A 13,745-nucleotide genomic window follows, 5' to 3' on the forward strand; every position below is an offset into this window, starting at 1 on the left:
CAATACCTAATCCCATAATTCTGACTTTTGCCATGTAGAAAGGATTTAAGACTTTTCATCATTTGATTCCTTGCTTTGGCCTGAAATAAATGTAGAATGTAACACAAACACTCTAATGGTGGAAATTCCGAGATAAGGAAATGGTTAAAATTTATTCACACAATCCAAATTTCTGAAAGGTGAAACATTTGACTCAAAAAATTTCTGTGTATTCTTTAGAATGATCCAATTGTAGAAGGTGCAGGAAATTTAGTCGCCGCTACTGTGTGTATTTAAAAAGTTTCATTTAAAATGAGAAATCTGGAAAAGATTGAAATTTCTCGCCAGATCTTCCCTTTTATGGCAATGAAAAAAGCGATCAAATCAAAGAAACCGTATTGAAATGAATTCTTATAGTGAAATAGCATCATCTAAGCTCGTCCGACAAATTAATGATTCTGTTTATATGAATGAGGCCGCGAATTCGTGAACAAAAGTGCAAAAGGTCAAACCAGTCACTTAGTCACATTTAAAAGGTTAAAAATCATACAAAATTCTGCAATACAGCATATAATTTTTTTCAGACAAATTTAGTGACATCTTTTTTAATCTGAGTAGTAAATGCTGATTACATGAGTCTTGAGTTGAAAAATGCATCAAAGTTGTTAGAGGATTGAGAATTATTGTTATACTCTAGTGATTCCCAACCATTTCTTGACCACTGGTTTTTTTATTTGTATCAAGAAGGGAGGGACTATAAGGTTCAAAAATAATAAATTCTGTTAATTTGAGAATAAATTTTGACAACGGGAATTCGGTACTTATAGTACAATATTATAGCCGAATAAACATCAATCGCCGACAAACAAATCGAAATATAGCTTTAAGAAAAACAAAAAAGAAAATAGCCTCCACCTGTTTTTATTCACGCTCCGGCGCCCCGACGGACCATATTTTAATTCTCGCGGCCACCGGCTAGAGACCGATATTATAGATAGATGCATTGCAATTTGAAATATAGTACTTCTTGTCCCTTGATATTCAATGTGATCGTTTCTTTCAAATTTTTATTAGAATTATTGCAATAGATAAAAGCATTATAAGAGGCTAATTTCAAACTAATCACCAAAAAGATAAGAAAACGAAGAATTGATAGCGTTATCGTTAATTGACCAAAAATCTAAGATAATGAGGAAAGGTAAAAAAACACTAATTTCCTTTTAGAAATGTGGTATTTTCAGAATAATTTAAATATTTTAAAAGTCGTTTGCTATACTGCTTTTTATTCGTTGCAGTTGAAATGCTTATATTTTGAAATTTACAAAAATTTGGAAACTGGCAGAAGAGGAAAACGATTTTTGAGCAGTGCAACATTTCTTCCAGATTTACAAATTTTCACAGCAAATATTTCAAGTTTTTGAAAAATAATAAATTTTGAATTGAATTGCAGAATGGTTACTAAATTGAAAATCTTTAAAGAGTAAAAGCCGTCAAATTTGTTTATCGGTAAAAAAAATAGGTACTTTTAAAATTGGATAAATATATTATTATGACAGTAGATGATTTGCCAATCATTTAAAATTATGACAATCAGTGATAACATGAATAAAATGCCTATTCAATATTTTTAACAAAGGAATACTTATTTTGTAATTGATTCAAAAATTAAAATGCAATAAGTACCAGCTAGAAAGCCAGTAAAATGAGTAATAAATCGAGAAAAGGAAGTAGTAGGAAAGAATAAAATTTGTATTCGATAACAATGTAATAAAGAGGTCACCGTTCAAATAAGTACTGAAACGATCATCAATACATGTCAACTTATATTTGCACTGAAACAAATTCCATAAATATAAGATAAACTCCACGATATCAGAAAAATATCAGCAGAATCCCATGAAAATGAGACCACCAAATCAGATATTTCTCCTATATGGAGTTACTGAGATATCTTAATGATTATGGGTAGTGAGTAATGGTAGTTACTGAATGTGTTCTAATATAATTTAGGCTTATCGCTAATCTGATATATCGAAGTAATCATCGTCATCCATTTGTCGATCCATCATTGTCTCTCATCACTTCCATGCATCAGACAGGCCTTTTTTTTTTTTGAAATGGCGCTCACGTGAGTCCCTGAGACTTTATCATTTAGCAGCTTTACACCTGAGAAAACATTTCTCGTTATCGTTTATCGTGGGCTGAATATACTTGGCTAAAGGTAGTGCAAGCATGAAGTGAGGACACTCTTACGAAAGTGATGGAAGGGGGTGCAATTAATCGTACCTGTCATAGTCGTTTCGAGTTTTTTAATTAGCTTTCTGAATGTTGTGTCTTTACTCAAAGATCGTACATATTCTTTTTTCTGAGTACACTTTCTCGCAACGCATTTCGTATTACAGTGAGATGGTAATTAAATTAGTTAAGTCAATCTAACTTTGTCATTCATCAAAAAACTTTCGTTGATATTTCCACATGATCAATTTCACCTATAAGAATTGACAGAAGACATAAGTGGAGTGAATAAATTTCCGAGAGATTACTATCAAAGTGATAGCATTTCCTTTCCGGTATTCTTGAATGTCCCACTCGACGGTTTTCAAAAGCATTAGAGATGAGTTGTATACATTTGGGACGCTCATCATTTTTGCAGTGAATTATTGATCAACTGTTTCTCATATTTGCTCCTAATTTGGCTTATTTACTTCACGTTTATAATTAGACACACAAGAAGATTATATGATGAACTACAAAATTTCTTCCAATTAAAGAATCATAAAAATCCTTTCTATCCTTATTTATCTACAGTGGTACGTGTATTATTAATCAGCGGTTCAGTTTTAGTCTTATCACGATTATCGGATAATGTGGTATCAAACTTCTTAGTGGTGTGATATTCCATAAGTCGTAGTCTCCAATAAACAGATATCATTAAAAAGGGACTATTTTAGATTACGAAAATGGCTTAGGATTGACAGATCGCTTTTCATGGAGTAGCTTTTGATCTTGAAAACATCTACCAAATTTGATAGAAATTCTAATTAGTCATTCTGCACTGGCATTGACTTCTGTTGAAACTTTATAGCATTAGCTTTTCTGAATATAAAGTAAATTGTCGAAAATATATAATAAAGTGAAATTGGAAATAAAATGAAAATTAAGTTTTCATTTCATTCATTTTATTTATTCATTTCATTGAAAATGAAATTATTTTTACTTACAAATCACTTATTTCGTCAATAACTTAAGAACCACTGTTGATGTCTTTAAAGCGATGAGATGGAGAAGTTAATATGTGCTGTACAAATGTACGATTGGGGACGTCAAGGGAGCCAAAGTGAAGTGGCCACTTTAATGCATGCCGCCGACAAACAGTTCGTTATTGATGAAACGAAACCATATGCTGAGGTTTATCTTAGTTTTATCCATCTGATCTACTGCTTAACTGCTTGTTCAGCTTTATTAATTAATCTTCCATCATTAAGTTGGTGACAAGTAAACTTCGCGTTTCAAGATATCAATGAAAATTCTGCTGCAAGCATCACTTTCATTCTGACTAATTGCAGCTTTAATTTCATCATCTCAAACTTGTTCACGCTTTCCAACGGAAGCATAGTTAGATAAATGTATCAAATTTAGGACTTTAACTAGCAAATTCCATGAACATTTTAAATACAAATTCATTTTTCCGATCACAATAACATTTTTACTAAATTTCTTTCAGTTATGGATGGGCGTGCATCCAAATGGGCCATCAAAGCTTGTATCGGACGGGAAACTTTTGTCAGAAAAAATTGCAAAGTCAAAGTTTTACCTAGGGGATCATGAAGGTGGATCACTACAGTTTTTGTTCAAAGTGCTTTCGGTGAATAAAGCACTGTCAATACAGAGCCATCCGGATAAGGCTTGTTTATTTATTTTGATATTTTTTGAAGATTTAGTATATGTAAGGTTGAAAGCTTTCTCTTCTCTATTTTACTAACAATGTTAACCAGCTTTTTACGAAGAGCAATATAATTTTCTGCTACAATATGGTATACGTTTTAGAATTTGAAAACCTTTTTTCTACTGAAATCAACAGATACCTAGGGGATCATGAAGGTGGGTCACTACAGTTTTTGTTCAAAGTGACAAAGTGTGTCAAAGTCAAAGATCACTAACATCGAATTAAGGAAGCGCAAACGTAGATCACGTACATATAGCGTGTAGTTGTGCTTTTTTGTGAGCAGCGAATTTTGTTTCTCATTCCAATGAAGTTATTTTTATTTGTTTGCAGGAAAAAGCAAAAATATTGCATAACAATGATCCAGCACATTATCCTGATAGCAATCATAAACCGGAGATGGCGATTGCTTTATCGGATTTTCAACTTTTGAGCGGTTTTCGTCCCTTTCACGAAATTTGTGACAATATTAAAGGTTTCCGCACTTGAAACTTTCTGTGTGCTGTTTGATGGTTATTTTAATGTGTAGAAATTGACCAAAAACGAGTTTTTGTTCCCAACAGTATGTTATGGCATTTGATTCAACTATTTTTGCGATTCATTGTCATTCTCCCTGCAATATGTTTATAATTATGTGTCATTCTTTCTAGCTTTTCCCGAACTGTGGAACTTGGTAACCTCGAAAGGTGCTATTGAAAAGTTGGAAACTGGAAATGATTATGAAAAGCGCGAAGCCTTGAAGGAGATATTTTCCGAATATATGCATTCATCAAAAGAAAATATATCTAAAGCAGTGCAACAGTTGGCAGTACGCTTAAAGAACAGTTGGCTTTTGATCGCTACAAAGAAATTTTTGCTTTGAAAGGCATCCCAAACCGGAAGCATCGGACATGAAGAGTTTTCGCTTTTACGAACATCCGAATCCTGGAAATAATGGTTGTCTTTTTCTGTAGCACCTCACAGCGACAATTTCTCGGTAAAGGGATTCATTAAGTTTAAATATGTGATGCATTGTAAAATATTGCTCAGTTTCATTTGTTTGATTTCTTTTATAGAGGACGGTCGTTCTGATCTCGAAGAGTTGCTTCTCCGACTGAACAGTGAGTATCCCGGTGATGTAGGTGTGTTCGCACCACTTTTGATGAATTATTTTACGCTGAGAGAAGGAGACGCTGTTTTTATGGGGCCAAACTCTCCTCATGCTTATCTCCTGGGAGGTGAGCGAAGAATTTATGTTGTATTTCCACAGAAAGCCATCAAAAGAAGCTATCTTTAATCTAAAAATTTCTACAGATTGTGTGGAATGCATGGCTTGTTCAGATAACACTATTCGTGCTGGACTAACATCGAAATTCAAGGATGTCAACACGCTTTGCTCGGATTTGACATTCGAGATGATTCAGCCACCATATTTTACTCCAAAAAATATTGGTCCTGGAATAAGAGAGTATGCGCCGCCGGTTCAAGAATTTGCTGTGCATGAATTAAGGGTCATTTCTAATAAATTTACTGTAGACAGGATTATTCCAAAGTCCTCGGAATATTATTTTGATGATCCAGTCCTTTAGTTTAGACCTGCATTCGTGTTGGATGAGTCCGAGTAATATTTACATCCTTGATCATTTCTGCTACACTAAAATGGCATATGCAGAGAGATGGAGTTGCTAAAACAACCCATCAACTTCTCGCAAATACTCGATCACTTCCATTTTTTTTTTTTCAGGGTGAAGCCGGTGAATTGCGAGATGTTGGTGCAAGCAGCATCATCATCGTAATTAAAGGCTCAACTGAAATATATAACGGTGCTGAAAACTTCAAGGCCAGCCGAGGTGAAATATACTTTGTCCCCGCGAATATATGCCGTGTGAATATTAAACCCTCCGGTGATTTTCTAGCTTATCGTGCTTTCACACCTAAAAGATAGAGAGCTACGTCACTTTTAGTGCTGTTGATTTTTGAAACTGTAAGTTGCCATGGAGCCTTTTGTTTTTCGGAAAAATAAATAGATCTGCAGACGTAGGAAACCTTTCGAAATCCTTCCTTTCGTTTCGAAAAAAAGAATTTTCTTTCGTTTTCCCTTTCGAAGTTCATCCTTACTGCATCTACTGCATATGCGGTTGTAGCTCTATACCGAACAAGATTGCAACTATCCAATAATATGAAGTGACTAGGGAATATTGCATCCATTCTCCCCTCTTTCATCTAAGAATTTGGTCTTATATACAAATAATAAAAGTAGTCTTCTGCTCACAATTATCACAGAATATAGTACGCGACTTTAATATGAGGATAAAATTACAAAAAAAAGATGAACGTAAAAATACAAAATATAAACAGTCGAAGATTTACATAATGTTTGTGCGATACTGTGGGTTAGCAAAAGAAATCTTAAAACATTTGAAGAAGACCACTCCTGAGGAGAACCCAGCTTACCGTCTCATTTTCTTCAACAGAGTAAAGGAACAAAATTCTTAAGACCATTCACGTACGGGTACGTTGTAGCTTACATGTATAGCCGAGAAATCCATTCTGAATCTTCCCTGGAAGGAAAATTTATTGAGGAAATCGACTGGAGTGTGCATTGCTCTATGACTTCATAACCGTCCTATGATTATTTCAACTTCGAGGAAAAACATCATGCCTGCGAACTCTCGAACTGAGGTGTAGGAAAATGTATTTCTTTAAAATGATGGACTAAACATAAGTTAATAACGTTAGAACGCAGAGAGACAAGAGGCAATTGGGCAAGGCTTAACATAGGGATTCAGACATGGAGCTGGAGAGACCTTTTCTGAATGGGAAGAATAGAAGGCGGAAAATTAAAAGCAAAAGATGAGAGGAAGAACCACAGAAAGATTTGGAGATTCGCAATTTAAAAACGAATAAAATATAATCTAGCTCAAAGCGTGCGATACAGTCAAAGTCGGAAGAAATTGAAGAAACTTAAATTCCAAACTTAAAGCATACATACAAACATAACCCAAGCATTCATATCATACAGTCAAACATAGAATTTGAATTACCATGAGAAGCCTCCCTCGCAAAATGTTTTTTCTGGAGAGTCAGGAAAAAGACGGAATGCAGTGTCACTGATTTCTTCAAAACTAACGGAAGAAAACTGAGCAGTCTGGCAAAAAACAATTAGTGAACTAAGGTCACTGCTGTTTGAAGCAATCACACCAAAGTTGTTGGAAAAGAACCACAAAATATCCTACGTAAAAGAAAGAAAACAAGTCGTTTAATTTCACACTAGCAAATGATGGATTCGACTGTACAAACAAGCCCAACAAAATACCCGTTTATAGGAAAAATTATACTTTAACTTTATCAAAACCTAAAAGGCTTCCTTTTTTTTTGGGCAGAATCGATAAAACAGAGAACCTCTTACATGAGGTCTTGAAACATGATTAAAAAGCGATGCTTAGGATTTAAAAAAATTGACACTGCAAAGTTCTTCAAACAAAACAAAAATAGTGATTTAAGTAATGGGGAAGCTCTTTACATAAAAAGTGGACTGAAGAAAGCAGACGGCTCTGGCAAACGTTAACTTGATCACGCATAAAACCGAAAGTTTGACTGGCACGGTGGGTCTTTTCTGGAAGGCTAATGTTCAAGTCTGGTATGCATGTTCGCAACGCATATTGCCCAAGTGATCGAACAGCTCCAAGAATCATGATAGAGGAGAGACTCATACAGTGACACTCATACGTAAAATGTCTTAAATATTTTCTGAAAATCATCGCTGCCCTTTGTAGATTAGTTTCACTTTACTACGAAAAAACACTACGATAAGCGAGCGTGGTTCGGTGTGGGATATTTCAAAAAGATGGCAGAATTACATGTGAAGACATACATACAAAAATCATCAAAAAACAGACAAAAAATATTCATTGCAAGAAACATACATACCAACGGGAAAAAAACTATCTGAAATAAAAAGAAAATAAATTTACCTCATACAAGATAGAGATTATAGCTTCTTGATTGAATAACAGACAAATAACTCAAACGGAACAATCAATCATTAAGCATTTTTTTTTAAAACAAATTAGGCAACTGAAAAGGGTACAAACAATCAACTTAGGGAACAAAAAAAATTTTGATAGATACAACAAAGGTCTCTCCACTTATATTCAAAACGGCATGAAGTTAATTCAACAAAAAAATAAGTTTTACAATTCGGCCGTTTCTGCACTAATTCTCCGGGACGACAAACAAAATACCTGGTGGGAATGGGTAGACAGACGGGGATTAAGGATTAGTGAAAAATTCTTCAAATGTCGACACCCTTGTTATTGGAACGAGAATCCCTCCGATGGAACATTCTGCTGAGTTGATTCAAAGAAATGATCGCCAGTCGCTATTCCATCATCGTCGGTTTCCGAAAAGTAATTATCGATGATCTCGTAAGCCAGCTTGTAGATTTCTTCACTTTCATGGTTTTGCAAATGTTCGATTTTATCCAGACCTAAAACGACATCATATATACAATTTTTTAGTTCTTCTTGTTCTTCAATATATGTAGCTCATGTAGCATTCAATTTGCCTTTCAACAACTCCCTGACAATTCAAACTTAGAACAGTGTCTTTTTGATTTATGTCAAAGTTCCATGAAAGTAATGCCGTTCACCAAATAAAGTCGCTTATATCTCCTAGCCATTAGATTCTTTAAAGCATCAATATAACCATCGCGATGTTCCCGATATGTTGCAGCACGTCAACAACATTTATTCTATGTCTTATAATCCAACCCTATCATCAAATGCACTACCATTCCACGATTGTTTGTTCCAGTACAGTTCAATCGATCAGCACAAACACAGCATCTTCCCCATAACTTCTTGACACACAAGAAGTTTAATACAAAAAAATAATTAGGCTAATATCACTACCATAAGAAGATATATCACCGAAGGAAGAATGTAGAATATAATAAAAATTTTATTCGAGACCATGCATGCGAATCAAATAATAGTGGATAATTCTACTTCCTCAAATAAAAAAATAAAAAGTTACCTCCGCATTCCTCAATCATTGTACAGATTGCTTCCGAGCGAGGTCCAGCCATCTTGAGAATATTGTTGAGGCCATCCAGAACAACCTGCACAATTTGTGAATCACGTATAGAAAGTAGGGCACAAAACGGTGGTATAACACCCTGTGAAACCATATATTCCACTTGTTCGGCACGTCCACTGATTGTTACATTCGAAACTGCCCATGCTGCTTCCTAAATCAGAGATGATTAACAGAAATTTAAGAATTGCACACATAATAAAGTGAAAAATTATTGTAATTGGAATAAAAACCTTCTGCGTTTGAAAATCCCCCTTTTCCAGTAAATGAATAATCATTGGCATTAAGCCAGCATCAATCACAGCTTGCACTTGAGCTTGATTTCCAGCGGTTATATTGGATAGGAACCAAACAGCTTCCTAAAAGTACCACAGTCAACTAAAAAGGAAATCAAAAACATATATCACACGAATCGCAAGAAGAAAATTCGAACGATATGTATCGAGGAACAAGCATAAACCTTGTTTATTTTTTCCTTCTGATGCGAAAGTAATGCAGGCATTTGCTGTAAAACGCCACAGTCCAAAACAAGTTGTGTCTGCTCATCCGTTCCAGTAACGATGTTTCCGACAGCACGAAGTGCTGCAGTTTGGACCTTTACTTCAGGATGGGAAAGAAGTGGAATCAAATTGCTCACAACCTGAAATCCAAAACAATTTAAATGATACTACAGTGCACAATATTTCTGACAGATAATCTTATAACTTCACTTTGGACAACTAAAGAACTTACACCGCTATTAATGACCATTTGGATTTGCTCATTTCCACCATCCGTGAGATATGATAATGCCCATACGGTATCCACCAATATATTTTGATCCGTATGACTTATCAGGGCAGCTAACGCAGGTAAAAGTGTTTGAACAATTTCTGGTGATGGTGGCGGATCCTGAAAAAGCCATCATTTAGCTGACTTATATTGGTGATGATTCAAATAACAGAATTAACGGTCCACGCAATTACATTTGTCACTAGAATTCTTTGAAAAAAATCATTGGAAAAAAACTGAAATATCAGACAACTAGCCTTGGAACGACATAAGTTGACGATAACCCAAGTAACATTACGAAGGAATCCAATCGGGATCCCAGGTGTAATGAATTTCAGCAGTGGTTCAACAATTCCAAGCTGAATACAGTAGTCGCGAAAATGTGGACCATCACCTGAAATTTCCACTTTTTCCTTGCCAAAATAAACTACCACATAGATCACCGAGCTGTTTCAAAAAAAGCAAAGAAAAAGAAATGACATCAGATTCAACTGCGAGCTTGCATCAGGCGTATTACAATTTATTGGCAAAAAGAAGAATGTATGCAGTAAAAAGAGCACATGGAACGAATCAAGTGAAATGTCTATATTCATTTGTTTCGGCAAGATTGAAGAACAATCCACTATGAAGCAAGCAATCAAGATAACTATGAGTTCAACTTTTTCCACATTTCGTTCCAACTATTCAATTTTGCCCAATAATTTAACAGTAGTTTCAAACTCTGGTACTCGAAAACGAACCAATAATATTTCCAAGAGCCCAAACAGCTTGCTCACAAACGTTCATATTGCCCGAAGACAGAAGTTCCAAGAACAAGGGCACAGCGCCAGCCTGAACAACAGACTGCGTTTGCTGCGAAGTTCCAGATGCAATATTTGTTAATGCCCATGCTGCTTCAAACTGCAGTGTTACACTGCAAAAAATGCAACGTAAAAATTTTGAAATAAGTTCATAGAAAATTTAGAATAATTTCCAACTTTAAGAACAAATATATAGGTGCAGAACACTTAATATAATAATCATGGTTTAATAAGCGGAAAGTAGTTGCATCTAGCGGAATCGGAGAAAATCATTTTTAAAAAACTCAGCAATCCAACATCCTCAGATAAATCTTTCGAGACGCGATGAAAAGTGATACAGCTGAAAACCGCAATCGGTCGCAATCTAACACCAGTGGGCTGAGAAAATCATGTATCACTGCTATGAAGATACCATATTGTTTGCATCTTCTTCGGTCGGAAAACTAGTCTTTCTTGACACAACATCCTTGAATAGCATGCTTCAAGTTCATATACTCTTACCTTAGTGTTAAAACCTACTTGTTGGAACTTAAACACTGCACCAATATCGGCAAAATACCAGAGGCAATCAAATCATCAATTGGTGGATTACGATCAGATGACAACAATTTTCGTGCCTGAAATACATCGACATCAACAATTGAATAATACGAATACTTTGTTTGCAACAAATTTTCCGGTGTATTAAGCTGATTCTTCACTGGCAATCTAATTCTTGGTTTTCCCAATTATCATACAATGCACTTCCTCTCGTTGTTGAAATCATTTCAATTAGACTTGACCAAAAATTTTTTAATACCCACTTGTTGCACAGCTGCGAGCTGCACCTCCTGATCCTGACTGCTTGCTCTCTTAACAATATCTTCCAGAATACTGCGATTGTATGTTCCATTAACAACTACACCCCCTGCACTCGTTGATGCATCATCCGAATCCAACGACCTGTAAGACTTGGTCATGCAACTTCCTTCTCTTATATAGGCTTTATCTTGGTGATGAACATTCCCCAACAGCTGCAGAAAAAACTCTAACGCCACAGATTTCTTTTTTACCACTCATCAAAAAGTAGTCAGCATAGTCAAAAAGACTGCACATAATCTAAAACTTAGCTGCTGTTACTTTAAGTACTAAGTAGTTTTGCGCTTTACTCTTGAATAACTTTACTTCTCAACATATTAATAATAAATTCACTTACTCAACAGGTATGTTACGACGCTTTGACAGTGTTTCTTCACGTTTATCTTTTCGAATTGAAATAATATTTTCCACACGACTCTTCCTCAGAGCTTCACTGTCCTTGCCCATATTTTTGTATTGGGTTTGTCGCGACTCCGTCATCTTCCTTTTATTTGTTATTCTAGCTTGGTGCTAAAGCTGAGAGGTCACTGAGCTGAAACTCTTGAAAGTGAAACAGAAACTCGTGACAATAAAATGGATAGTTTCAAGACACATAAATACTGTTCCGTCCATAAAGCGAAGGCGGCCAACTTTCCTATTGTAATAGCTTTGCTGGAATATTGCCGGATGTGAGATTCCACTTTGATTTAAGCAAAACCATCCCTGAAGTCACAGAAAGAAAGCTCTAAGGCCGTATTCCATGCTTCAAGACTGAATCCGAACAACAATTTCACTTCTCCTATTTATCATCAACTCCACTCTTTCAAATTTGTCATGAAATTTAGCAGCATCCCATTTCCAATTAGCCTCTTCCTTAAAAATACGTACAGCATGAATCTATCTGGCAACAGTTATGTCCACTGATAAAAGCACAGACTGATTCTCTAAAACGAACCATTTCGATATTCGCTTAGACCCATATAATTACATTAGACTTTCTCACTATTGACAACAAACCAATAAAGGTCAGACATGGTACTACTACAGTGAGTATTACTAGAACGTATGTAAAATATTGCCCAAATCATTGTGTTGCGTAACTGAATTCTACTTAATGTTTATGTCAATAATCCACGCAAATAGAGGTGGTATATTAATTCGATATGAAGAGAGTTATCCACACGTGAGGAATGCAGATCAGTCGTGCAAACAATATCCACGGACTAACCACCGTCCTAAAACAAACACCACCGCCAACTGAACAACCAACTTCTCCCTGACCTAGAACAACCAGCGCAAGCCGAACACGGCCGCATGTTTAATTTGAGGTGCTGCGCTATGAAATGCCTACCGTTTCACGATTTATTATATGAAATGCGGGATGGTTTATATTGATTACTGCTTATTATTACTTTCAGGATCTGTATTGTGATAGTTATCAGCTCAAAGATAGACTAGATTTAGCACACTTATATTCTCAGCTTTATTTTGGGATTTTCTGGTCTTGATAAGTAAACACCACTACATATTCATCCACTCCTTCCCACTATCCGAGAATAATTCCTGTTTAGCATAAGTTTCCTTTATCAGCTTAATCACTAAACTACCGGTTTAGCTCGCATAGTATGTAGTCGTTAATTCGAGTCTTTATAATTACTAAAAAATGGGATGGTCATGTTTTCCTATTACATATTTATGCACTCTTTGGTCATATTTCTTCTTATTACATAGTGAGTGTTCCAATATGGCCAGTCACTATTATTAACGATGTTAAATGATGTTAAGAAGTAAATAAATAGTCAGTGATTATTTTATTATGGCGAGATACTTCCGAGGATTATTGGATGCAGTTCATTCGATGTTTGTGTACTGATCACTCTGGCGGTTTCAGATGTGTGCACATGTAGCCGAAGAGCTCAAGGAGACTGGCAATAATTTTTATCAACAGCATCGTTATGAAGACGCTATCAGTGCCTATAGTCGGTTAGTCCTTTTAGCAGGATGATAACTTTTGTCTTTTCACGTTATGGGATCCACTATTGACCGTTGTTGTGGGTCAATAATCCCTTGCTGTAGTTCGCATTCTCACACACAAGGCATTTTATGTAAACGTCCACGCACTTATTGACTCAATTATTTTACTTCGGTAAATATTCACAAAAAAAAAAAATACTTGAATCTTGTTGCATCCCGCAACAAAATAGCTGTATTTCGTTAGCCTGTCTTTGGTTCCTTTCACCTTTGTATTAAGAAATTCTTACTCTGTTCGTTATTGTATTTTTATGCATTCTTTTCTTGTAGCAATTAGAAAAATCATTGATAAAATTTTACACATAGAG

General features: G+C 35.4%; 3 protein-coding genes across 3 annotated transcripts in view; 2 read left to right on the forward strand and 1 right to left on the reverse strand.

The window, feature by feature from the left end:
• Window positions 1-3,258: 3,258 nt before the first annotated feature.
• On the forward strand, window positions 3,259-5,846 carry LOAG_01345 (phosphomannose isomerase type I; the record flags this gene model as incomplete). The annotated part of the gene is made up of 7 exons (XM_003136884.1): window positions 3,259-3,387; window positions 3,704-3,883; window positions 4,256-4,397; window positions 4,573-4,746; window positions 4,978-5,139; window positions 5,216-5,412; window positions 5,646-5,846. 7 exons carry the CDS (start codon window positions 3,259-3,261, stop codon window positions 5,844-5,846), a joined length of 1,185 nt encoding a protein of 394 aa, XP_003136932.1.
• Window positions 5,847-6,157: 311 nt separating this feature from the next.
• Window positions 6,158-11,967, reverse strand: LOAG_01346 (importin alpha-3 subunit). The gene is made up of 10 exons (XM_003136885.2): window positions 11,765-11,967; window positions 11,373-11,511; window positions 11,089-11,186; window positions 10,510-10,682; window positions 10,027-10,163; window positions 9,731-9,889; window positions 9,459-9,638; window positions 9,232-9,357; window positions 8,939-9,152; window positions 6,158-8,390 (listed from the first exon to the last, which is right to left on the reverse strand). Exons 1-10 carry the CDS (start codon window positions 11,905-11,907, stop codon window positions 8,215-8,217), a joined length of 1,545 nt encoding a protein of 514 aa, XP_003136933.1. The 5' UTR covers window positions 11,908-11,967; the 3' UTR covers window positions 6,158-8,214.
• Window positions 11,968-13,297: 1,330 nt separating this feature from the next.
• The window catches only part of LOAG_16502 (hypothetical protein), a gene marked incomplete at both ends in the record, with an annotated part of 2,438 nt that continues 1,990 nt past the window's right edge, over window positions 13,298-13,745 (forward strand). The window contains one exon of the mRNA XM_020449155.1: window positions 13,298-13,389. Within this exon, the coding sequence (XP_020307341.1) occupies window positions 13,298-13,389 (92 nt within the window). The remainder of the gene's footprint in view (window positions 13,390-13,745) is intronic.

Source organism: Loa loa (assembly GCF_000183805.2).
Source record: "Loa loa unplaced genomic scaffold supercont3.6, whole genome shotgun sequence".
In the NCBI taxonomy this organism is placed as follows: Eukaryota; Metazoa; Nematoda; class Chromadorea; order Rhabditida; family Onchocercidae; genus Loa; species Loa loa.

Excerpts from the sequence above, each read along its gene's own strand:
- LOAG_01346 (XM_003136885.2), bottom strand. The coding sequence starts at position 11,907 with ATGACGGAGTCGCGACAAACCCAATACAAAAATATGGGCAAGGACAGT. Across the intron at positions 11,512-11,764 it reads CGTCGTAACATACCTGTTGA|GTCGTTGGATTCGGATGATG; the intron begins GTAAGTGAATTT and ends CAAGTCTTACAG. Across the intron at positions 9,358-9,458 it reads AGAAGGAAAAAATAAACAAG|GAAGCTGTTTGGTTCCTATC; the intron begins GTTTATGCTTGT and ends TGGTACTTTTAG.